This window comes from Excalfactoria chinensis, chromosome Z, assembly GCF_039878825.1.
Source record: "Excalfactoria chinensis isolate bCotChi1 chromosome Z, bCotChi1.hap2, whole genome shotgun sequence".
NCBI classification, from domain to species: domain Eukaryota; kingdom Metazoa; phylum Chordata; class Aves; order Galliformes; family Phasianidae; genus Excalfactoria; species Excalfactoria chinensis.
The window spans coordinates 16,967,524-16,994,197 of NC_092857.1; the positions used below are offsets into that span (position 1 = coordinate 16,967,524).

The 26,674-nt window shown below is 40.7% G+C and overlaps 1 protein-coding gene across 7 annotated transcripts; it reads right to left on the minus strand.

Moving 5' to 3' along the window:
- Window positions 1-1,176: 1,176 nt before the first annotated feature.
- On the minus strand, window positions 1,177-23,195 carry MIER3 (MIER family member 3). 7 transcript variants are annotated; one of them, XM_072360256.1, is made up of 13 exons: window positions 23,118-23,141; window positions 22,324-22,348; window positions 19,970-20,115; window positions 17,794-17,928; window positions 15,754-15,874; window positions 13,806-13,891; window positions 13,536-13,608; window positions 9,048-9,199; window positions 8,540-8,621; window positions 7,857-7,951; window positions 5,502-5,629; window positions 5,179-5,324; window positions 1,177-5,096 (listed from the first exon to the last, which is right to left on the minus strand). In XM_072360256.1, the coding sequence occupies exons 1-13, from the start codon at window positions 23,124-23,126 to the stop codon at window positions 4,639-4,641; spliced, it is 1,656 nt and encodes a 551-aa protein (XP_072216357.1). In that variant the 5' UTR covers window positions 23,127-23,141; the 3' UTR covers window positions 1,177-4,638. The 7 variants fall into 7 exon arrangements, with proteins under 7 accessions (XP_072216357.1, XP_072216358.1, XP_072216356.1 ...); XM_072360257.1 differs by having other exon boundaries at window positions 1,178-5,096; window positions 7,857-7,948; XM_072360255.1 differs by having other exon boundaries at window positions 1,184-5,096; window positions 7,857-7,948; window positions 22,204-22,348; window positions 23,118-23,195.
- Window positions 23,196-26,674: the final 3,479 nt, after the last annotated feature.

Below are 26,674 nucleotides of genomic sequence, written 5' to 3' on the forward strand. Positions count from 1 at the left end.
GTCCAAGAGCTCGTAGGTAGTTTAGTAAACCATTCATTGCCTTTTTTTTCCTTTTTTTTCTCCGTCTTTGCTTCTTTGATTTTGTGGAGCAAACAAGGACTTAAACACCTAATAGTGAAGTACCATAAGGACTGTACAGGCTACTTGTCTTCTTAGCAACAGAAGCGTGTATACGCTGAGATTATTTAAATAGAAATAATATAAATAGGTAAAGTAGCCACACAGGGGTTGACATTTTGAATGACAAGGGCTAAAACCACGCTTAAGACTCCAACATTGCGTGGCCTAAACTTAGCAGCTTCAAAAGAAGAATCACCTCGGAAGAGCTGGCATTATGGCTTTTGTTTTGTTGCCCCTCTCCCAGTTTAGTGGCTCTGATCTTATGCTACTTTTCATGAGGAAAAGGGAGGCGCAGCCCGTCACCAAAGCGTTTTTGGGTGCTTTGTTTTGCAGCTTCTAACAAGCATCATTAGAAAAGAGACACGATTCATCTCTCTTCATCTTCAAGGAAAGTGCAGCTCATTAAATTACTTGTCAAAGTGACTCTTTTGCTGGTTAGGTTTATAATGAGCTTGCACTCCGGGCAGCTGTGCTTTATTTCAAGATCCCTTTCTTTACCTGAAGATTTATTGTTCCAGTCATCGCAGAAATGTGCACGATGGGCCTAGGAAGCCCCAGCACTACCTGCAGTGCTTGGTGGAACAGCCGTTACTCAGAAGCAGCACGGCGCTTCTCAGAGTTCACCATCAATTTCTTCAGGAAAACACGTAAAAAGCAAATCAGATTGACAGTGCAAGTTAAGCACCTCGACCTCAGCAGAGTAGGATTTTTCTTATCCATAGCTGTAATTGAGCCTGATGGGCGGATCTAAGCTGTGGATTCGAGGATTTGGGCAAGTTTTCTTATACAAAGAACAGGAATATATTCTGCAGTGCTTACCATGCAGTCTGAATATGGGGCTAAGCTGCTGTTAAGCTATGGTTAAGTCCCATCGAAGGCGTAAGGTTTGAGGGAAATCACTGCTTATTGTTACCCGCAGACCTGCTGGTTACCCTTTTCACTCCTACCTGAGCGTTACTCACAATAGCTGAGAATATGTTCAGAGTCAGTGCGAAGCACATCTGGAAATGAAATAGCAAACACGCTGCAGATGCATGAAAAGCTTTACAAGTAAAGAAAGGTTTCCAGACATTTATTTCTGGAACTGTACACCAGGTATTAAAATACAACAAATACAAAATAATGCTCAAAAAAATCAGTGTTTATGTACAAATATTAAAACCAATGCAACGATAGCGACTTCCTCTTGAACATCTGACTGATACTACAGCATGTTCCGATTGTCACTAAGTTTACTGTTATGCACAGGGTACTCACTTTGAGAATAACTGGGATCTCTGCTTTGTTAAGAGGACTGTGGCCATTCTGTGTCTTACAACTGATACCATTTTCCTTTTTTTTTTTTCTTTTTTTCTGTTTTTCAGTGAAAAATAGGAATGAAAGAAAAACGGTAACCTGGTAATTACTTTATAAATTATACTGTATATTTAGTTTCTCAACCTGTAGGCAATGTGCTTGTGATGCTGGGCAAGCAGTGACCCCCGTTGGTCAGTTGATCCATTAGTTTACATTCAAAGTTAAAGTATGCACTAGAGGCTTTGGTTAAATTACGTAGTATCGTTACGTTCTACTGCATCTGAAGTTCTCAAACACTTCTGACCCTCAGCTTTAAAAACTGAAAACAAAACAATTGCACAATTCATTGACCTAATTGTACACAACTTAGTATTCTTCAGACAGTATCGTACACCCTTCAAGTAAATTCAGCAGTTTGACCATGACAAGAGAAAAACTAAACACGTAGAAATCTATCATGAGAAGACGATGCGTGACTAACAAAAGTAAAGGTATTGCTATCATCACAGCACCAGTTACACTTCTAAATGAATCAGCTATCCTCCTCAGACTCCCTGTACGTCGAAAGGATACATTTACCAACACTGCAATTGCCCGTTATGGATTTTTGGTTTGTTTGTATGACAGAGTGTGGCAAAGGACAAAGAATTTATCACAGTTCGTTACAAGAATTGTGCTCCACCACCCAAGAACCAAGGCAACACAATTTCTTCCTATGCTTGCAATTCAGTTATCTTCGCGCTGACTTCCAAAACACAATTCTTTTAATAAACAGTAACAAGTCCTCCATTTAAATGCTTAAAATGAGAGAAAAATAAGTAAGTCCAGCTTTTAAAAGAAAAAAAAAATATATTCAATAAATAGCAATTTTACATGGATAAAGTCATAGTGGTACAAATTTATGAATGTCACATCAAGCATGCACAAAAATGTTCCTATACACAGAAGTAGTCAGAAAATATTGAAATAGATATCTAAAAAGATATGAAGAATTTACATATTTACAAAATCTTGCAAATTATTGCCTCATTTTAACAAGGAATTAAAAGTAAACGATACCAGCTAGCTAGCCAACAGGCCAAACAAGATCAGCATTTAAGAACCTATCAGACTAGCTGGAATTCATTTTTCTCTCATACCATTTTCTGCATTTTGGTCAAAAGTCTCTATTTAAATAACTAAAGTGTCCGTTCAACTTGCTGACAATCCATACCTTAGACAAGCCCCTGTCTACATTAAGATCCCAGCAATGCATAGATAAACTGAATATATTACTGCATCAGCTAATGAGAATGGGCATGTTCATTTAAGTGCAACTGGTATAAGCATTCAGTCATCTCTCTATAATGATTTTTATACACACCAGCCACTCGCTGTAAACCCATACATAAAACTTGAATGTATAACAACGAAGGATTATGGGCAGTATTTTACAAAATTACATAAAATGTGTTGATTCACCAACAGAAAGAAACAAGGTACAAAATTCAGCACAAAACACAGCAACAAGAAGCTGACAACTTGGCTAAAAAACGTCAGAGTACAACACAGGGCCCAGGCTACCTGTTATTCACTGTGTACTTGGCAGAATTACATACTTCAGATGTGTCAGTTAAAAATAGATTACAACACTTCCTATACTTTTGTCCACTGTGCTAAACTAACTTAATACGGTAAATGTGCTATTGTGTAAACACTTCAAAGCAATCTTCATTACAATGCTGTAAAGAAAACTCCATACTCTGCATCCAAGACTCAGGATGTCAATGCAGTTCACAGTATGCATAAATAAATACCCTCTTCCCTTTCAAATATTAAAGTCACTACTTTCTAGTTACTCAGCGTGACCTTGAAGCAACCATCACAAATATCAACAAGGCAAACTTAACCACCTGAATAATGAAAACAAGTTAGTGGCAATTAAACTTGTAACATGAGGAAAAGCGGTCATCTTACTGAAATTAGGTTCCGAGCTTCATTAAAAATGCATGTTTTATGCTACAAAACATCTTATTTGGTTTGGTTCAACTCCACCTCAAGAACTAGAACGAGCTGTTGTAAGACAAACTTTCTGGATGGTTGAATCACGCTCCGTGATGAAAACAAACAAAAATTACTAAAGCAATTACAGTTGCTTTTACGTGAAGCTTTTTTCCTCATCCTTTCCTATTTGACCAGAGTAGCAAAGTGCCTTTTTTCAGCCCATGACCTTGCCAAAACAAATGAAATTCACACTAAAGAAAGGCTTTTAAATACACACTTCAAGGCTCTACTACTTCTACATAAACTAGACAGTCCCTTTAACACTTTGAACTGCAGTGCTCCAAGTAATTTGTCTTCCAAAACACAGACCGTTCAGTGGTAAATCCTAAGCTGCGTAGACTGCAGCGCTCTGCAACATCAGCTGCCTTAGGAAAGTTATACAAAAACATTATTCTTCAAAGTTGTGGACAAAACACACCGGAACACAACAGCCTAAAACACATTCTGTGTTTAAGCCGGTAAGTTAAAGCACACAGACACTCCTGGCAGTATAATTACTTGTGTACGGTAGCCATGGCCTGTAATTCTGCAACAGCATCCAAGTGTAGGTCTTCATACTTTACTCATGGTAAGTTCCTTGTGCTAGCTTCCACCAAGATGAACTTGCTGTTTTGTAAACTGAAGTGCTCTAGTTTAGTATCACATGAGAGAAGGTTCCATTTAAAAAACATCTTTGTGTGTTTGTGCAGTTTAAATTAAAGAAGCCTATCCCTGCCTTTATAAGAAAAAAAAATAAAAATGCTACATTGCACAGGGATCAGGATAGGTACCTGTAAACATTGTTATTCCACTGTATTTGTTACAGCAAAAGTAACTTAGGCTAAAAAGCCACTCCAATCAGTTCAGAAGTTCTGTGCTGGTTTCGAATTGGTGGCCTCTGTCTACAGGCTTAAAAAAAAAAAACAACAAAACAAAAACAAAAAATTGAAGCAGAGCTTAAAGCTGCACCACAGAGTTCTCTTAGTCCCAAACTCTGCCAAATATCATACGACATTTCCACATTTATGGACTGAAAAAAGAAATTACTCTTGATAAATCAAGATATAGTTCTATACATACAAAGACATCACTGATGTCATACAGTTCAAACTTCCAGTGAAAGACTAAGCAAACCTGACAGCTCCCATCAAGTTTACTACTACTGCATAATATACCCACTGTTTGTTTCATTTCCCACAGTCATTCTGAATGAAGGGCGGTGTGTTGGTGAAGAGTGTGGGAGTTGATAAAACCATTTGTCTCATTTGAAGATAGACTGCTGAAGTCAGCCACTGAAACAGCCATTTTGGCACTGGTAATATGATGTGTGTGGTTCTCAAAGTCCACACCAAGGTTATTTACAGAGACGTCATTCATGAAAGATTCTGGGACAGCAATTCCCATTTTCAATCTCTTTGCAGGTCTTTCTGTCTCTTCACTGCACATGTTCATTGGGTTTAGCTCTGAATGATAAAAGCCAGTCTCAAATAAATTAAAACAATCACTTTCACCATTGCTTGGCAAGTTAAGCAGTTCTTCTGTTCCAACAGGCACATGATTAACTGGTGCTCGGGGTAAGCTGTCCATAGGAGGAAAAGCATCATCCAGGCAGTTCACATCTGAAGTGTGGCAGACTGTTGCTACGCTATTTGTCAGTGCTGGAAAAAAATATGAAACCAATGTAAATGAAATAGCATTTTACAAAATCACGAGATTTTATTTTTTTTGGCCTTGATTTACCTGTCAGCTCATTGGCAGTGATGGAGTTCAGAATGCTTAGCTGTTGATCAGGAATGGTTTCTGTTCGACTATTAGATGTTAAGGCTGAAGAATGCACTGCTCCACCAAGGGCTTCTGCTTCATCTACCAAACGATCCATGTAATCTCTAGAACAGTAAGACGTTCATAATGGGTTATTTAACATGAAGTCAAGGCCTCGAATGATGATGGATTTGATTTCGGTTACCATAGCTACTGCAGCATGCTGCAATGATTGGAAGGGAAAAAATCTTCTACATTTAAGATTTGCAACAGCTAACATATTCCAAGAATACTTTACTTACGTAACTCCCGGATGATGGTTATATCTCTTCTTTCCAAATCTTGTTTGCTGAGCAAAGTAATCGTATCGTTCCGACTTTTTCCACATGTAATAGAAAGCCACACACTCAGCAACCGTTCTGGTTCTTACCTGAAGGAAGGCAAGAAAAATAGACAAGATTTATGTACAGCCGTTTTGCCATCTCCCCAGTTCCCATATCCCTGTTAGCTTTACTTAAGTGTCTGGAACAAAACAACTAAGAGATCTTAAAGAGATCTGCAGCTTCAAATAACTGCAGAAATGCACACAAATAACTAAGAAATGTACAACATTAAATATTCAAACAACAGCAACAAAAAAATGCATTGTTGTTGAAAAAATGTTAAGGACTCGTAAGACTCATTTTGATCCATGTTAACAGTTCACCTTATTCACCAAAATAGGCATGGCTACACAAAGTCAGATACTCGGAGAAACGGCTACTTCTACTTATATTCTTACAGAAGATAGAATCATAGAATCATTTAGGCTGGACATGACCTCTGGGACCATCAAATCCAACTGTTAACATAGCACTACCAAGTTTACCACTAAGTCATGTCCCTACACACCACATCTACGTGTCTTTTAAATGCCTCCAGGAATGGTGACAACTACTTCCCCAGGCAGTCAGTTGCTTCATAACCTTTTCAGTGAAGAAATTTCTAATATCCAGGCTAAGCCTCCCTTGGTGCAACTTGAGACCACTTCCTCTCGTCCTCATTCATTGTTTGGGAGAAAAGACCAACCCCAATCTCCTAACAACCTCCTCTGAAGCATCTGTAGAGTGCAATAAACTGGAAATATCCATATTGTCAACTGTACCACAAAATACTATTTTTTTCATTTTAAAAAATTTCATTCTTCATGTACAAAAAAGTCAATTATAAGTAATCCAAATCGAGATTAGAACCCCTTCATTAGTCAGAAAACAGAGCCCTGGTGGATGATTACATCACTTTCTTCAAAAACATGAAGAGCTAAGCCTGTTTCTGTGCAGTTACACCCTTCTGATGACAAAGAGAATTAAGTAAAGACAGTTTCCCCTCTTATGGTCTTAATACAGAAGCAGTATACTTCTAGAAGAGAGAGACATTTAAACTAAAATATAATATAAAAACAAAAATATAAGTGATGCCAACTTAAGTCAACTTCAGAGACAATACAATGACTCATTCAGCCTTTCCAATGATACTTGCTGTAAAGCTAACACAAAAAAAGTCAAGCTGGATGATAGAATCATAGAATCATAGAATTACCAAGGTTGGAAAAGACCTTGAAGATCATCAAGTCCAACCGTAGCCTAACCACAGTAACACAGAATCAATCACAGAATGGTAGGGGTTGGAAGGGACCTCTAGAGATCATCGAGTCCAACCCCCCTGCCAAAGCAGGTTCCCTAAACCTCGTTGCACAGGTAGGCGTGCAAGTGGGACTTGAATATCTCCAGAGAAGGAGACTCCACCACCTCCCTGGGCAGCCTGTTCCAGTGCTCCGTCACCCTCATTGTAAAGAAGTTCTTGCGCACACTCATGCAGAACTTCCCATGTTCCAGCTTATGTCCATTTCCCCTTGTCCTGTCTCCATGTACCACTGAAAAGAGACTGGCCTCGCCACTATGGCCCCCACACCTCAGATATTTATAAACCTGGATTAGATCCCCTTTCAGTTGTCTTTTCTCAAGGCTAAACAGACCCACTTTGCTTAGCCTTTCTACATAGGGGAAATATGTCATAGTTCACAGTACCCTATCTCTTAATAATCCTCTGCTAAATCATATACCTGAGCACCACATCCAAACGGCTCCTAAACACATCCAGGGATGGCGATTCAACCACCTCCCCGGGGAGCCTATCCCAGTGCTTAACTACCCTTTCTGTAAAGAAGTGTTTCCTAACATCCAACCTAAACTTATCCTGGAGCAACTTAAGGCCATTTCCCCTCGTCCTGCCATTTGTCACCAGTGAGAAGAGACCTGCCCCACTCCCACTGTAAGAACCTTTCAGGTACTGGAAGAGTGCAATAAGGTCTCCCTTCAGCCTCCTTTTCCCCAAACTAGACAGCCCCAGCTTCCTTAGCCTCTCCTCGTAGGGCTGATTCTCCAAGCCCTTCACAAGCCTTGTTGCCCTTCTCTGGACCTGCTCCAGTACCTCCATATCTTTCCTGTGCTGAGGTGCCCAAAACTGAACATAGTACTTGAGGTGAGGCCTCACCAATGCCGAGTGGTTCTACATGGTGGAACCACATGGTGGTTCTTATTCCACACTCCCGCATGAATGTCACAGATGGTCAGTATGGTACCATCTAATATTCTTTCATTTAATTGTAAAACACTAACCTTGTTTTTTTGGATGAGATGAAAGTCTTTACCATAAATCAGAAGAGCATGTTCAAAACTTCTGCATTCTTCTTCTGTCCATGCTGTCATCTCTTCTAGACAGTAACAAAAATAACACTTAGAATTTATTTTTGCTTAAAAAAACTTTTTCAAGAGAGTAAAATAACAGTGTTTTTTTCAATCCCAGAACAGGAAATTAAATCCTGGAGAGTTGGGGGATTTAGAACATTGTATTTCTACTGTTTAGCTCTCTTCCTGTACATGAGCGTTCTGAAGCAGTGCCCTGATATTCCTTATAGTTCCATTCAGTTGTATCTTATCTGGTATAAATGACATCAGATTACAGCTGACCATGATCTCAGAAAGGCAGTATCACTGAGTGAGAACAGCCTCATGGAAGAAAAATCCCAGCTTCCTGTCCATCCGTCAGTCTGTACAATTCTTACAATAGAAGCAGAGGAAAGAAGGAAATAGAAGTGTGTTAAAGCTGATCTTGCAAACTTGGAAACTTCTCTAGTAGAAATCTTCAAACGACCAGCCAGACTACACTTGCCTGTGCTATATATATGTCATGGCAATAGAAATGCCTGTCAATCCGTTTCTTACTCCATGTTTTTCTACACAACCTTTAAAATTCTTTCCTTTAAATACACTTTTCTGAAAAATCAGGAACTATTTCTTACCCTGAGATGTCTTTCCATTTGAACAGTATCTCTCAATTGCTTCTTTAACATTATGGCTACTCTTGAGAAGTTCATACAGTGCCTATAAAATAAAAGAACTCAAAGTTTGTAAACATCAAAACTAAACTTACAAACTAGTTTTTCAGTGAGCACATCTCATGTCAAAGAGAATTTGTCTTTATAGATGATAAAAACATCAAAATAACAACTGAAAACAAAACCTTCCAGGAGTTGAAGCAAATACAGAATGTGAGAAGCAATTACTAGAAAATCTGAATCTGTCAAAAGCATGGCAATCAGAAGCTTCACAACTGTGCTAACATTATTTGTGTTAATTAAGCATTTTTTAAATGTCAAGTAAGATCCTGATAACATCTAACTAAAATAAAACAGAGTAACAAAACATCAGAGAAACTGAATATTCCTACCTTTATAATACAAGCAGAGAAAGAAACACATGTTAATTACAAAGTAATGCGTCACAAACAGAACAGGATACTAAACGTACTTGTTCGTTATCCCGTGTATGTAGTCCTTCAGGAATTCTGCCAATTAATTTTTCATTTCCTGTTCTTAAGGAGGTTTCAAAAAGGTATTCTTTAACTTTACTTTCTGAGATCACATCAGGTTTCCAAAGTAGATGATCTTCATTTTCATACGCTGTTGAAACAGAAATCCATTAACACCAAGTATGACATTTTAAAGACTATAACATAAAAACCTACTTTGCAAAGATAGTGAACGCAAAAGAAACCAAATACCACATTTCTTGTAAATCGTGGATTACTTTTTACCCAAAAGCCTCAGTTAAGAGACAGACTTGCGGAACGATATGGTGAAGAGATTCAGGTTCTATGAAAATCAGATAATGGATGAAACTCTTCAGTCTACAGAGGCCTAGCTCAGTGACTGATAGATGATCAAGTCAAATTACCGAAGCGTATACATCATCTTCATACAAATCAGCAAGCCTGCTCTGTTTTATTCAGCTGCGTATTGGGCTTACATGGCGAGGTTTTAGTAGCGAAGGGCAGCAGGGGTGGCTTCTATGAGCAGAGCCCTGCAGTTGCCTCAGGGCAGATCAGAGCCAGCTCTAGTTGCTCCAAAGGGGACCCACCACTGTCAGAGAGGAGACATAAGTGACACTGGGTGTGCTCTAAAGAAAGGGAAAACAGTGCACAGGACCTGGGAGAAAGTACAGATAAAATGTGAGACAAACAGTCCTACAAACTGAAGAAGGGGTGCTTCATCTGCAGAGAAGAAGTTCCTCTGCAGCCTGTGGAGAGACCTGTAGTGGAACAGAAGATCCTGAGGAGCTGCTGCCCATGGAGACCCATGCTGGAGCAGCACGCTGCTGAAGGATGGACCCCATATTGGAGGTATGGGCCAGTACTGGAACAGTACTTGGAGAGTTACAGCCTGCTGGAAGCCCAGGAGGGATCCCACATGGAGCAGGGGCAGGCAGTGGCAGAGACGAAGTGTTATATTCTGATCACAGCCCCACTGTCCCATTCCCCTGTGCCAGCTGCAGGGAGGAGGAAGAACAGCTTGGACAGGAGGAAATCATCTGCTTTTAGTTCTTCTTGTTCAAGGAATGTGAGGTAAAGAGGGACTAGATAGCAAGATATATAAGCTGAGACAACTGGGGCTGTTTCATCTGGACAAAGTTGAAAGGAGACTTCACTGCTCTTCACAGCTTCCTGAAAGAACAGCATAGTGAGGTAAGTTCTGGTCTCTTTTCCCAGGTAACAAGTAATAAGATGTGATGAAATGGGCTCCAGTAGCTCTAAGGGAGGTTTAAACTGGATATTGAAAAGAATTTCTTCACAGAAAGGCTGTTTAGGCATTACAGCAGTCTGCCCAAGAAAGGGTGCGGCTACTATTCTGGGAGGCATTGGAGATCTGTGGATGTGGCACTTGGACACACAGTTTAGTAAGACAAGGTAGTTCTTGGCTGATGGCTGGATTTGATGATCTTGATGAACAAAACTGTTGCATAACAGCAGTTAGGAGGGAGAATTGTGAAACAGTCCTGCAGTCCACAAGGTCAGTGCAGGAGGTGCTCCAGACATGGAACAGGACAGGCCCATGGTGGAGCAGGCTGTCCCCCTGCAGTCCATGGACACCATGTGGAGCAGACCCTCCTGTGCGGCCATGGTGGAGCTCGTGGTGCAGCAATGATGTGGACTGGAGGATGCTGCAGCCCATTGTAAGACCCCAAGAGGAGCTGTCCCAAGGCTGAAAGCATCGCCTGTGGAGAGGACCCTGCCATGGGGCAGGGAAGCTGAGGGAGTTGCTGCTCCTGAGACTTGTGCTGGAGCACTGTGGTCCTGAAGGATAGGGGTTGTGGTACAAGCCATGTTGGAACAGTGCTTGGAGAGCTGCAGCCAGCTGTGGAAGGATGGCATTCCATTGGAGAGACCCATGTGGAACAAGGTCAGAGACTGAACCACAATAACGTGTTCCAGACTGACTGCAGCCCCCAGTCCCTGCTCCCCTGTGCTACTCAGGATGTGGTAGGAGAGCACGCAGGGAAGTAGGTTTCATAGCTTGCTTTTAATTCTCATTGCTCTAGTCTGTTTTGAACAGGCAATAAATAACATTCACCTTCATACGCTCAGTCTATTTTGCCTGCAATGGCAAAATCTCCCTCTTTTATCACAATTCTTAAGCCTTTTTTTATCCTATTTTCTTTCCCTCATCCTTTGAGGAAGGAACATAAGGGAACAGTGAATTGGAATTTAGCTAGCCATCAGTGCAAAGCACCACAAGTTGTTTCAAAGTAGTAATTTGTATTTAACAGTAAAGAGATGTAACAAAATACTTTAACATTTTGAATATCATGTGGTAGAGGGAAAAAGAAGAGAAGGGCATTAACAAACCAGTCATTTTTAACTAAAATTTGCCTAAGCATACTTAGCAGAATGGAATTCAGGTGTGAAGACTGCAATTTCTTTTTCTATTTACTAATGACCATATACTGTAAAAAACTTGTACACTGCATATTTTACAAGCAAACAAGATGTGCAGTCCTTCTTTGTAGTACACTGAAAGCAGATACACACTTCTTAAGTAGCATGTTTGACAAGACAGTAGCTTAATGGCCACATGAAAAGAGTCGGCCTGAAACTTTGCCAGCCTGCGCACATTTAAATTCTAGATTAAGCTACAAAAATCTTTTACTCCAATCAACTGATGTGATTAACACTGCACTTAATGCTTCATGCATTCTCTTAGCAATGCAAAATCAGAGTTATTCACACAAAAGCACAGTGGCTGTTACTATGGAAGAGGCAAAGAGCATTCTCAAACATCTCATAAAACTGCAGGAAACAGTATAATGCAAAGGTGAAAACAGAATTACCCCTGCTCAGAAAGTGCTGTTATGGCATAAGAATACAAAAAGCTTTCACAAAGACATGTTACAAATGTAATGTTCACAGAAGAACCAAACTGCTATTTATCAACTCCACCAGCTGGGACTATGAAGCAAAGATATAATTCCATTTGTCATAATACTACCACTTCTTCATGGAGTACAGATGAGGCTTTCACAGAGTGACTTTTTACACAGGGGAGGGGATGATCTCTGGATTACTGCAGTATAATTCCAAAACTCTAAAGCCCATGCAATGAAGTACATGCAGTGTTCCAGAGCACTTCCAGCCAGATCAGAGACAGGTCCCACACCTCAGAATGCTGATGATGCTCAGATTCAATTTCCTTCTTTTAAAATCAGCCACAATAATCCAGCATTTCCATGCCTAATATTCTCAAGTAATGTCCTTTGGCTCTCCAATCTGAGAGCTACCTCATTGCTGGCCATATATACATGACTTGCACCAGTTCTCTCCAGCACCAGCTCATTCCAAGGAAATTTATCAGATTTACCCCCCTTTCTGGCATCCTCTGGTTATTCCCTAGTTCATGGCTGATACTAAAAAGGGATGCATAAAGAGCAAAAGGACTACATATGTAAGTCTTGCTTTTATTCCTCTGCTTCATGCAATTGGTAAGCATCAGGATTGAATCCTAAGAAGCAGAAAACTGTTTTTGACCCTAAGGCAACACAAGAGATGTTCACTCACTAATGCTTCCAGCTCTACAGTAAACATTCTCCTCCTCTGTCAGAAAGCATCATTCTTTCAAAAGCACAGAAGTAGCTTATTATGGTATAAAAACCTGATGTGCTTCATTAGAATAATATTCCCATGAAATCTTGGAGTTTTAAAATGATTAACTGACAGAATACTGGAAAAAAAAAAAAAACAAACAAGAAAAAAACAAACACCAACCACCTTCCATTTATCAACGCACCTCCTAAACAGTTACTTAATTTCACAGCTGTTCCATACACAAGTTAACTTATTTCAGAACCTGTGGGTTTGTTTTTATATTTAATTTCACAGCTGCATATGCTGCATTTTTTCTCACAGGGAAGACTTTAAAAGATACCAAAAAAAACTTATTTTTTTCTATTCTAACACAACTACAGCTTTTAACCTAAACTTAAAGAAGAACAGCATTATATCGAAAACATCACATCTCACAGATGGCAAAATGTGTCACAATCTACACTGTCTGCTCTTTCTCTCACCCACATAATTTTACTCGCAAAAAAACACTAGTAAAGAAAAACAACATTAAAAACATCTGAAATGTTAATTAAGTTAAACACTCATGGACCAATTAGGATAATCCGAGGAAAGTTTTTTATTCCTGACCTAGTATTTGTTGTCTCGTCTGCCTATTAGATACTTCAGAACAAATGCTGTAATACACCTTCCTGTATACTCTTGGGATTGCCATCTTGGATCTGTAAAATCACACATCTGGGAAGACATTATGCGGTTGCAGAACCTCAGTTTTCCAGTACTTTTAATGTCTCTGAGATTTTAACTAAAACATAAGCTATATTCAAAACGTAAATTCTGTTTTTTCATCAACTGCTGTACATAAGCATATGATAAAAAGTAGCATAGTCAGAAAAACATACCTTTATCATTATCACTGTGTCTGCCAAGGTAAGGTGGAATTTCAGCCTGATACTGTGAACCAACCATTATTTCCTGAAGATGCAACAAAGGAAAAGAAGTATTAGCTTAACACTTTTCATATGGAAGCATTAAAAAGCACTATTAACTTGGCATTCAGCAGAGAATTCCAGAGTTAAGGTATTACTTTAGGCATGTACTAAAAATCTTAACGTAATTTTCTTTATTATTAAGATTTTATTTTAACTTATCGTCTGCTTGATAGTTATTACCTTTCTCAGATCTTCAGATGAGTTACCATTGTCTGCTTCTACATCTTCACCATCTGATTCTTTATCTCCATCACATGTAGTGTTTGCTTCAGACAGAAAAAAAAAGAACCTTGGTTTTAGCTAGGCAAGCCTTTATTACCTAACAAAGACTATAATCAGAATATTTAACTGAACTACACATTCAAAACATTCTTTCAAACAAAACTGCCACAACATGTAGTGAAGATGGAGCAGCAATACACAACATAGAATAAGCAAAAAAACCCAGCTCTGATTATTGTTTCCTACCTTCCCCGCCCCCCTTGGGAAGAACAACAGCAGAACATTCTGTGTAATTCAAATACAGTACTTTGAAGAACAGATAATATTTTAGAATCTGGAAAAGATCCTGGTACTGAGTACTGAAGTAATTCCACTTTCATAGATGTGTAAACCTTGGTAGAATGGAAGTTACCGTTATAAGACAAAAGCTACTTTTGTCTTCTAAAAGTATAACAATCTCCAAAGCAGGGCTGTAATTTTAACTTCATTATGCATAACTAGAATCATCAACATCAGAGACCACATCTAACAATGTAGATACTGAGGCTGCTCTTTGGTCATTCTTACCATCTCCGGTCTACTTCCTTTTGCTGTTAGAAATAGCAGATAAAAAGCTGCATGGACTTAGAAAATAGCAATATGACTAGATAATCACAATTTGTTTCCGTTTGATCCAAACTAGGTGTTAGAAATGCTTAACTTAATCTTATCTTACTATCAGAGGAATGGACAGGGAACAGAAGAAAAGGAGAAACTTTTTGTTGCACAGAAAACTAGTATTTCCCAGCATTTGATTTTAAAATGTCCAATCAAAAATTCAAACAGAGAAAGAGTATCATCCTCGTGTTGGTAGCTGAAAACAAAGACTGTTCCTTAATCCTGAGCAGGATGAGGGGCTAATTGCTTTTTTTTCTTTTCCCCTCACAAAGCTGCCACATTTCCAGCGTCATATTCATTATCAGTTCACAAGTAACCTTACTGAATACATTTAAATGCCAGAAAATTTCGGTTTAGTTTAATTTTAAAAGAGAGTTATAATTTTTAAGGTTTTATTATCTCCCTTTCAATGAGTATCTTATCTTGCTGCTGATGCTGTAGTTTAAGAACCACAACTGTAAGTGACTGAGCAAGCACATCATCTTTATCATTCTTCTCTAGAAATGTGAACTCTTCCAGAAATAGCTTAAGATAGATAAATTAAGACCACGATAAAATTATCCACGTTGTTCTAACTCCAGTATGTCAGCAAACAAACTGCAATAAGCAGTGAGGAATACCCAGGCCCAGGCTGAATAACTGAATCACTGGTTCTCAATTTTTTTCCACCACTGCTCTACAGGTAATGCACCCTACAGGCAATGCAGTCTTGGTGGTCAAGGTTTCAAGGGCCCCATCCCATATAAAACCACTTTCATTCACCCTATGAATTCCTATAGAAATGTGCTGTTATGTGTGAAAGGAAATAATGACACAGAAATCACAGCCTTACTCACATCCTTAGGCTGAATGGAAGACTCAGTTTAAAACAGCAGTTAAATTTTAGTAGTGAAAGATTAACTTAAAAGAATTGTTAATATATTTATGTTATTCATTAAAAGAGTGAAAACTCACAGTGCCCTTCAACACCACAAGTAATTGCAAAAATGGGTGGTATTTTTAGAGATATTAGTTGGTGTTTCTTGCTTTAAGCAAAAAAAGAGTATGAAGTACAGCATCAAGTACAGGTCTTTCAGGTAATTAGAAATGATGACCAAGGATGGTATTCATGTACAACATCCTACAAAGCACTGTTTCTCAACTCCCAGTAAAATCAGTGGTACTCTGTGATTTTTAAACTTTAAGTTAGTAAGCTGCATGCAATCCTTGAACTGTTTTTTGAGTATTATCATAAAATTAGTTCTCCTACATCGCAACGGCCGAGGAAAGAAGTCTGTAGCCTCATGTGAAGTAACAGATGGCGTCAAGTCATCAGCAGAGGACTGTGTTTCTTCATCATCACCTGACAAGAGGTCTTTAGCTATTTCTTCCTGTATCATGAAAATAAAAATAAAATTAAAAAAAAAAAAAAAAAAAACAAACAAACAAACAAAAAAACCCACAAGCCCAAACTAGAAATGTCTACAATAAGCGTAGCCTGGTGAGCATCTAGATTCATCTCAGATGCTTCTCCAGCTGCTTCCAACAGAAAACACCAGAACTGCCTCAAAAGTCTGCAGTGTAAAGAAGGCCAAAATTCTAACGAAACTTGGAGAGGCTGTTACCTCCTGAACTCTGAAAAAAGAAAAATAGAGCTGACAGGCACTTCTGCATGCTTTACAGAAAATAGATCATCAGTTATCTTCTCAAATTACAACAACAACAACAACAATTATCTAAAAAGTATCCATCAGTTAAAAAAGACAAAAAGAAGAAAAGGAAGAAAAAACTGAATTCCTCCATTATCAGAAATGTTTGAAGTTAGGAAGGGAAAGAACTGCATTTTTGTAGCCTCAACACAGCTGTGAATCCTGATGAGAATCCAATGCACAGAGCCATAATTATACCCTACTTTCTGTGGAGTTTACCACTACATCATACCTACAAAAAGTAAATATATACATATATATCTATACATATAAGTGTGTATACATACGTATACACACATTGCCTACATACAAACTACTAACTGGAAATGTATTATTACAAAGCACAAGATTAAAATCTCAGAAATCAGTGTTAGACAGAAACAGAAGTTTCAAGTTTTTACATCAGCAGTGGAACACACAGTCACTGCAGACAAACACAATCTTTCTCTCATTCCCCCAGGAAGCTAAGATCTGTCTGAATGATACACATCCGTAAGGGATATTCCAAAGCATCATCCAGAAGTGTGTTATCAAGTTATTGTTGTAGATGCTAACTATAACTGTGCACGGCAACAAGTTATCCGCACAAACTTTGATACACTTTATGTATGCTGGAATCCAGAATTATTCTTTCTGTAGAAAAAAATGTATGAAAGCGGCTCCAAAGCTAATGCCTCCTATTTTATTATGTTGGCCCATGATGTCAGAGGTGGAGATCAGTGGTATGGCAGCAGAGGTCAAACCTTACCACTTACGTTTAGTTGCCATTAAACAGATGTCAGCAGAGGGGCAGTCTGACAAAGTGATGTCTGACATGGAAGTGCATCTGAAGCAAAGGTGTGTCACTGAATTCCTTCATGTGGAAAAAATGGCACCCACTGACACTCATCAACACTTGCTGAACTTTTATGATGGCCAAAGAGTGAACGTGAGCACCACATGGCAGAGAGTGGTGCATTTCAGCATTGGTGGTAGCAGTGTGACAGATAAGCTGTGCTCCAGGTGGCTGTGCATATTTTTACTGGCAACACACAGGCACTTGTTCATCACTGGAGAAAATGCACAACTAATGATGGTGACTGAGTTGAAAAAAAGAGTGTTTTGTAGCTGAGAATTTGCTCTATTACATAGTGTTATCGCTCTCTTTGTATCTGTTCCCATTTCCATGGAAATAAATAGGAGGCATCACTTTCAGAGCAATTTACACATCTCTCTGCAGAAAAAAATCCCACTTTTATTTTGAAAAAAACAAAACAACCCCTTCTCTTCTCCACAAAAAAAAAACAAAAACAAAACACAACCAAACCCACACACCAATGTAGTCTTTTAGATGTTTTAAAATAATAGCTAACTTATTTTTAATTTGAATACACTGTCAATGAAATTCCTATGCATTTCTAAGTGCGTTAAGTACAACAGAACCAGATTTTCAGTGTCCATGAAAAATCAATAAATTCATAAGAATATAGTTATTATTGGCTGTATATTGAAATAAACAAAGATTAATATTTTATAACATTGAGAGATAGTAAAATGTAATCTGAGGTCACCAGGATTTCTGCTTTTGTACTGTAATATTTGGGAAGATGGTTCTGACTTACTTTATCTAGAGTCATATCAGGAAGCTCATCTGCAAGTTCACTCGGAGAGCTATCCGCACTGGAACCTGCCATAACTGGAATTGTCGGTTCATAGCCATAGAATGCCAGCAAATCTTCCAACGGCATGTTCCCTTCCTAGAGGATTTACAAACATTTCAACACGTTACCAAATACCTCTGAACAGTTCTGACCTGCAAGGAAAAGATGTATTTTGATAGACTGAAGATTTAAAATATTTTCAGGCACATTACTGAAATAATTCATCACCGCTTCTCTCTTGGGACTTCACTATTAACCATCAAGCTATCCAAAAAACCTATTTACCAGATGAAACTAAGCAGTACTTGATTTCTAACAATTCGCTCCAAACCTGATTCACACTGCACAGCATGATTTACCCGTATTTCTTCAAAACAGTGATACACCAGATACACAACATCTCCCATAAAGAGACAACTGCTGTAAAATATTTTAGCACGACAAACTACTTACAGCTACACGTGTGCATTCAAAAACTCACAAAAGCAGATCAAAATACCAACTTCTTATTCTTCATTTCCTATATAACCTATTTTACAGTGACTGCTGCTGAGAAGTTAATAGGAGTAACGCAGTTGTATCAGAAGAGGTTTAGACTAGACATAAGAAAGAATAACTCCTCTCTGAGAGTGGTCAGGCACTGGAATGGCTGCCCAGGGAGGTGCTGGAGTCGCCATCCCTGGCAGTGTTCAAGGAGTGTCTGGATGAGGAGCTACAAGATATGGTTTAGTAGTTTGTTGTAGCTACAGTAATGAGAGGACAGTTGGACTAGATGATATTGTGGGTCCTTTCCAACCCTGTGATTCTATGATTCTATGATTCAGTTAACATCTCAGAAAGCAAATAAAGTCAAGAGAAAGGTGGATTTATAATGGAGTTGTTTTGTTTTTTTTCCCCAACTGTTTTCGTTCAAGTGATTTTACTAAATATCACATGTGCATCCGAAGACAACTAATAAGACAGTGAATTGTAGAGAATTGCCTTATTGGGGCCATCAAAGAATTAGAAATATTTTCCAATATTCGTATACCTCTGAAAATTAAATTACCTTAAAAAATTTCTTGGTGAACTCATATACTGATTAAATTACTTGTTTTCTTTAGTCAGTTAAGGTTTAAGTCCTGCAAACACTTTTCACAAGGGGTACACGCAAACACATGTCCAAGTCTTTCACGATCCATACCTAAAGTAATAATGTGTTTAAGATGAGTAGTTCTTGATTCTTTTTCCTCCTATTACAGAGACCATTTTGTGGAGTAATAACTTCAGTTTAACCACTAGACTTGGCAAGATGCTTAGTTACCTTAATCGCAAATTCATAATCAGCAAGAATATAATTATAAAGGTAGTACAACAAAAACCAAGGAATATAAAGACTGTTAGCTACATAATTGGAAAAAAAAAAAATCAGAAAATACACCGTTTCAGAGCTCTTTATCAAAATCTGCAGTTACATTGAGTGATTTAAATGGGTCACTGAACGGTAATGCAAGTAGCAACAATTTGTGAGTGTTCAGCATTCAGGAGACATTTAAAATGGGTGATCCACCGATGCAGATGAACAAGAGACATAAACAGGAAAAAATCATAATTAAACAGCATAAAATACAACAGGAAAAGCAAACGTACATGTTGGTCATTCTGTACAACCGCTAAATGCCAAACCAATTAAACTGAGAAGGAAATTTACACAGCAAGCAATGGTAATCTATCATGCCTGAAACATGAACGTCTTCCAGATTAAAAAAAAAAAACCTACACGACTGAACAACAGAATAAAATACAGTTAGTTTTCAATTATTACTACTCAAAATGCATCCAACTTCTAAAATTACAACTAATAAAAAGTGTTACTAAATAATATGGCTCCAAAACCAGCTTCGGTAACTTGCCTCTAAAGTTTAAGCATTCTTAAAAGAAAAAGAAGAACGTGAATTTAACATAAAACCTTTAAAAAGTTAGTTCAGCCTTTCTGTGAGGATAAACTGCCATACCCTAACTATGATTTCCTTTTTTTAAACAAGCTGTAGATATGCTCTGCAGGACACTACATTACAGAATCCAAACTGAGGAATGGATTGATTGCTTTTCTTGGGTTAGCACAACACCCATGGACATTTGAAAAAGCCACTCTTACCTTTTCTAAATCTTCAATTTCAGAACCGAAATTTTTACTTTCTTCCATCATTTCCTCCTCTTCAAGAGTTCGCTCATCATCATAATCATGTACCAGCATTTCAGCAGAAGGGTCAAAGTCATGATCTTCAGATGATAAAGAGCCAACTATCAAAAAAGCCTAATATGAGACACATTTTCTACAACATACAAAGTTACATCACAGAAGAAGTTAAGATTACATAAGTTCTTTTACATGTAAGTACAGAATTCTCAGTAGAATGACTAGAGCAAAATCCCAACTGCTTACAAATTCGGCTGTTTTAGTTGGTATTCCCTCCCCAAATTTACAAGGAACAGGTACCATTTTTCCTCTAGCAATACAGAATAAGTATTCGAGAGAACTATCCAAGTTACTGAAACAAAGTTTCAAAAAATATAGAAGAGACTGCTCAAAGCACCCTTGAAGCTATCTCAAAAGATTGATTCTGCAAGCATGTCAGCTGTACTTCACAAATCAAGAGACTGATATGTAATTTCTGGTTCTGTTTATCATGATAAACATGGTAACTAGCCTAGTTTTCCACTGGTACGTAGCTAACCTAGCTTACAATCAACTGTAACTCTTACGATCATCTTCCTATTAACTGCAACATAAAGACTGAGATTCACTGCAGGTTAGTTAAGCCTCACAGACATTTTATTAAAACTAGCTCAACTCTTAGCGCTTGATCTAGAAAGAACAGTCAGAATCTCAGGAAATATAGAGTAAAACACACTGGACATAACAAAGCGTTTCCAATAGATCCCAATACTCCATCAGTCATTGTGATACTTCTGTGGTCAATACCCATAAAGTACTGTCATTATTTTAAATGCATTTTGTCAACTGTTGGAAAAGTTAACAGTAGACTCAACAAGTTATATACATGTGCATATTCTGGACCACAAAGTCAGTGTTCTGCAGTGAAAACTACTGAAATATAAGGTTGTTGTGTTCTTTAACGTTCATTTGCTTATAGCTTTCAAGCTGGAGAAAACAAAATTATCAGGATATTGCTCTTTTACTTCTATTTTCCTCTTCTAGTTGTTACACATTAGTGCTCTGCTGCAATCTTAAGAGCAGCGGGAAAAAAATATTAAGAATTACTCCCGCAGAAGAACTTATTTAGAGAATCAAGAAAATATTGATAAATCTTCAGTCTTCTTGTCAAAAAAATTAAAGCAGTGTTTCTTAGGGCACTGCTTCTGGCCTTCAAAGAGACATCTGAATACCTAACACTTCTGAGTCTTACAGCATCTAATTCATTTTTCAGTAATTATGCTAAGGATATGCTGCTTACATGCAAGTAATTAATATAAACTTTGTCCACTTAGCTTGCTCAAGACCATACTGTGCAAATTCTTAATACCATGCCATAAGGAAACAATCGGGCCCCAAATGCTTGTTATTCACATGCAATTCATATTATGGCCTCGTGGATCACTCAGCACAGCTGATAGTAGTAATAAAATTACAATAAATACATTACATGTTGAATATTTCTCCTGTTGGCTCTTACATCCCGATCCCACAGCTTTTCAAGAACTGACAACTATCTTTACCTAGCATACAAATATATTTACCCATACATCCATATATGCTCATGATTGTTCTTTCTAATTGCTGTTCTAACTCATTTGATGTTTGAATAACTGAAATGGACCATTGACACAACTCTTAGGCTTCAGATAAAAAAAGTCCCACTCAGCAGCTCTAATACTTAATATCCAATTTAAAAACATACTTAAGTAATATTAGGTCATTAAATTAAGCTAGAGTATTTAAACAAAAAAACAAAACAAACAAACAAAAAAAACTAACATGGAAAGCATTTAAATGCAAGCAAGCACACTCCCCAGATAAGGATTCATGAAAAGCCCAGCTGCCATTACACACACTGACTTGCAGAAAGTATTCCAAAGAACCTAAAAGGTGGTTCCAGCTTCAATAACTGTGTGTAATTATGCTTTTAAACATTTTCTGATATTACAAAGAAGGCAAAAATTCACATAAACTCGCAGTTATTAGCGAGAAGCACTTGCTCTCTCAGCCTCCCCTGACTGCACAGCTTTCCCAAGATGCTGACTGAAAAGTGCATAAAACTTTGTTTTCATTTGGGCCCCAAGCAGCCAATTACTAACTGCGACTGGAGTTAAGGGAAGAACTCCACAGCGTGCATCCCTCTCCTTAAAACCAGGCAGACGATTAGTTACTTGAACATGAAGCGCTAGAAAGGCTAGGAGGCAAGAGGGGATGGTTGCGGGAAGGAGCAGGAGGAGAGCGCAGCGTGTGGCGGCGGGCGGGGTGCCGGGCCGGGGCTGGCGAGGACGAACCTGGGCTCGAACTCCCAAAGGAAGCCTGCGGGGAGAGCAGAGGGGCGAGCGGGTGAGAATGGGGCCGCATCCCATACAGCAGGTCGAGTTCTCCATTCCACGCCCCACCGCTCCTCTCCGCCCCGAGCTCCCCTCTCCCGTTCGTCCCCTTCTGCCGCGCCCCGGCGCAGGCCGCCGGCCTTTGCCATCCACCCGCCGGCCCCTGCATCCCACCGCCCGCCGCCCTCCCAACATCGCTTGCCCGCGTCCCACCTGCCGCTCTCCGTCCCTCCACCCCGGGCCCAGAGCACCCCCAGCGCGGTACCCGGCTCGGCGCTCCCGCTGTCCGCGTCCCCAGCTCGGGCGGGACATGACAGCGGCGGGCAGCGGAGGAGACAGTCGGACCGGCCACCGCCTCTTCCCGGCCCGCAGCCCGGGGCTCGCTCCTCCTCCCTCCCGCCGGGCATTTCTCTACTGCCCGCGCCGCGGCGGCTCCGGCCGGTCTCGCGGCCCCCGGGACCCCACCGCGGCAGCCGCGCATCCCTCGGCGCCGGGCCCCGTCGGCCTCCCGCGGGCTGCGAACCCGGCACAGCGCAGCGCCGCCCGCCGCGCGGCCTACTCGCGCAGTCTCCCGCTGCCCCGGCGCCGGCCGCCCCAACGGCCGCCCCCCCGGCCCGCCGGGCCCTCCCGCGCCTCCGGGCCGCCCCGGAGCCTCCTCTCAGGGATGGCCGGGCGGACGCGGAGGGTCGGGTGGGCGCGGGACACCGCGGGGAGCCGGCCGAACCCCGGCGCCCCGGCCCGCTTTCCCCGCTCACCTCCGCCATATTGGGACGATCGGGCTGAGCGACGGCGCTGCGCCGAGTGCCCGGATGGGGCCGCTAAGCCAATGGCAGCCGCCGAGCCCCAGCCGGAGCCGGCCGGGAGGGAGCGGGGGGACCGGCGGGACCGGGCTGGGACGGAGGAGGCGGCACCGGGACCGGAGCAGCCCCGGGACCCCACCTCCGGCGGTGCCGCGGCACTCCCGCCCTGACCGCCCAGAGCGCTCCGCCCGCCGCAGCCCGGCCCTGCCCCGCCGGATGGGGGCGCTGGGCGCCCGTCGGAGTCCGGGGCTTGAGGCGCGGCCGCGCGGGGCTCCCGGCGCCTCTCGGCAGGTGCCCGCAACCGGACCGCCGGGCCTTGTGCGGGGTTCTCCCGCGGGCGGCGGAGGCCCGAGAGCCGCCCTGGCTTCTGCTCCCTTTTGGTAGCCGGCTGCGTTATCTGCTGCCGACTCCGTGTCCGGCCCAACGGAGGATGAGTAGTTATTCTTGCGTCTTCTGTTCAGACGGTCTCGAATTAGGGAGGAAGGCATCGAAGCCTTCATGCCGTGCTGATTACGTACGGAGGCTTAAAAAAATATAACGAGATTTACTATGTAGTGCGTTTTCTGTACTTAAAAGTGGATGTGTTATATGTACAAAAAAGTATCGACTCCATTCTTAGTGATACGTTTTGTCCCGTTGCACAAGAAGTGGGAATCAAACCATCTTCGGCTTGATTGTGGATCCCCAGCTGTTTTAACTTAGGAATTACATGTCTCTGCTACCAGCCAGGACAGTGCCTGCCACACCGATACGGAGCAGCAGTCTGCCTGAGGGCTGTGCATGGCTGCAGGAGAGCTTCAGGTCTCAGTCCTATCCTGAGCTCACAGGAGGCTAAATGCTGAGCCCTGAAGTGAACCTCCTGCTCACAGAGGCTGCCCCTACAACTTCATGCCACCAAAACCTTGCCATGTAACCCAATGCATTCCACACTCAGCTTGGTGATGTTTATTTAAGAACTGTCATTAAAAGATACATTCATCACAACCATCACTCAAACCAACCAAAAAGAATTCCCCACACCACAGTCACTGTAAGATCACATGCTCTAGCCCATGTCCCTTCACTGAAGAAATGACACATAATCAACTCTTATATGATAAGTTCTTTAGAACTGTTTAGTTCTCGGTGTCCAGCCCATGTTTTGCCAGTTTCCCAATTATCATCCTTATCTCAAACTGAGTCCCACACTGGGCGCTGAAAAGGACTGTGCAGTTTCACACTGATGAGCTGCTGAGCTCTGCTGCCTGTCTCTCTCACTCCCTCTCCCCAAAGGAACAGGGGAGAAAAGACAATGAAATAAAGAATCAAGAGTTGAGATAAGGACAGAGAGATCACTCATCAGTTGCCATTATGGACAAAACAGACTTGGCACAGGGGAACGAATATGCTCTATGGCTTATTACTGACAGACTAGAGGAGTGAGAGCTGGGCTTGCAGATTGTGCAGAGATTCCAAACTGATGTAGGTGTGTAAGTAGTGGGATTCTATGTAGTTTTATTTATTCTGTTGGTGACTGTTGCTCCTAGAAACAGAGTAAATTAACTCAGGTCACATTCTACACTGCTGAGTCTCCTCCAGTTCCATTATATAAACAGCTCAGGTATCTCTAAACTACAGAACAGCCCAAGGTGGAGGCACATCTACTCTTGATGTACCAGTGGGAATGATGTTTGCAATGTAAAAATTGCAACAGAAAGGCATTCTGTTCGGAAATTGTTACATCTGTTGGGAAATTGTTGTCAGTTTCCTGAAAAACTTGTCACAGTCACAAGCAGGTGACTCATCCTACAATCCGTCTTTCCTTTCTTCCAAAGTTTTATTTGTGGATTAGGGATTTATCAGGTTAAAATGAACTATGAGTGACAGATGGGCTACATCAGATACAATATGTGTGCTCCCAACATAAAGAAGGAAGGTTTAATACTTTATATTTATAGTCTTGATAAATTCATCTGGAATAGACCTGCTCAACAGCTTGGTAGCAGTTGTGTTCCCAGTCCCGTTCTTCTGCACTCACTGTTAAGAATACTGCAGAGTTCAAAAGGTTTCAGTTCCAAATCTCCTTTTTCCAATAATACAGCCTGGTATTTCAGCATTCTGCTGGGGAAGAACCAGTGGCTTCCTTTTAATTCCAGGACAGCTGTCACCATGTGTGGCACAAATACCATCATCTTTTGTCCCAGAGTAAGCTTCCAGCTTCCTGTATCAAGAGTAGGCAGTGGCAGCCACCTGACACTTGATGGCCATCCATTGCTGATGTAATCAAGTTGCTTCAAAAAGTACCCCACTGGTCTCTTCCAAGGTCCTAATCTCTGTGCCAGGACCCCTAGGGCAATGTACAGCCTTTCATGCACAAATAATTCAATTGTTTTTTTTCTCACCAGCCAGGATTTTGGCTTCACATATTTAGTGACTGGTTTGGCCTTCCTTCTTTGTCTTGGGGCTCCTGCAGCCCACATTAGCTGTATTACCGTGTTCTCTACCTCTTCTGTTGTTTCAGATTCAGGAGAATCTCTGATGAGGGTAACTTCAAATCCATCCCTGGCCCCCTTCAATCTTCATCCTAAATCAATATTTTTTCTGCCTGGCTTAGAAGTCCCATGAAACTCCTTCAGGTCTGCTGTTCTATTTGCTGATTTAGTGGGTAGTCCCTTTCCCAGCGACCCCTATTCCTTCATCTAGCACATCAGTCCCTTTCTAAGTTCCGTCTCAGAGATTGTCCATGCTTACTCTCTCACATATTTCCTTGTGGTCTTTCTCTTTCCATCTATTGTGATAAAGCTATCACTAATAATTTTCTCTCCTGAACTTACTTTTATTTTCCTCTCTATATTACATAACTTGCATGCAGCTTCCAGTAGCTTACTTATAGATTGGGAACCTTCTCCTATTTTCTGTAATTTGAACCTTATGTCTGCATTCCACTGCTCCAAAAAAATAGATACCATATCCCTTCCTTTTTCCAGATTCATATGAAGTGTTTTTCCCAATGGTGGTAACTAATTTATTGAGAAAGACTGATAGAATCTTACTCCTGTCCTGCACTACTTGGTATAATTTAGACATATTCTTTTCTTTAAGGATAGTATGCCTCATCATGAATGAAATTGTTCTCTGATATTTGGTTAGTAATTCTTGCTGACTCTGGTTATTTGAGTATCACTTAGGATCAGCTGAGGAAAAAATAACTGTCCATTGATCCTTGGTCTGCCCTGGTGACTTCTTTCTGCTTCTTCCTTTACCTTTGCCAAAACCACTTCTTTCCTCATGCATCAGCAGCATATCCAGTAACTATATCACTCCAATCTGGATCTTGAGTTCTAATGACAGTGTCCATCACCTTATCTAGCTTATCTGGATCCTCTATGTACTCTCCTGCCAACTCTTTCCATGCTCATAAATCTGTCACTGCAAATAACACTTTCACCATTACCAAAAGTAATGTTGGCTCCTACCACCTGCCTCGAAGGCACCTGTACAACCCCTAGAGCCCTCCTCCATGTTTGTCCTGC

Coding starts and splice junctions, on each gene's coding strand:
- MIER3 (XM_072360254.1), bottom strand. Junction 13,892..15,753: donor CTTTCCTCGGCCGTTGCGAT/GTAGGAGAACTA, acceptor TTCTGTCTGAAG/CAAACACTACATGTGATGGA. Junction 5,630..7,856: donor ATCTCATCCAAAAAAACAAG/GTTAGTGTTTTA, acceptor GCCTTCCTTCAG/GTAAGAACCAGAACGGTTGC.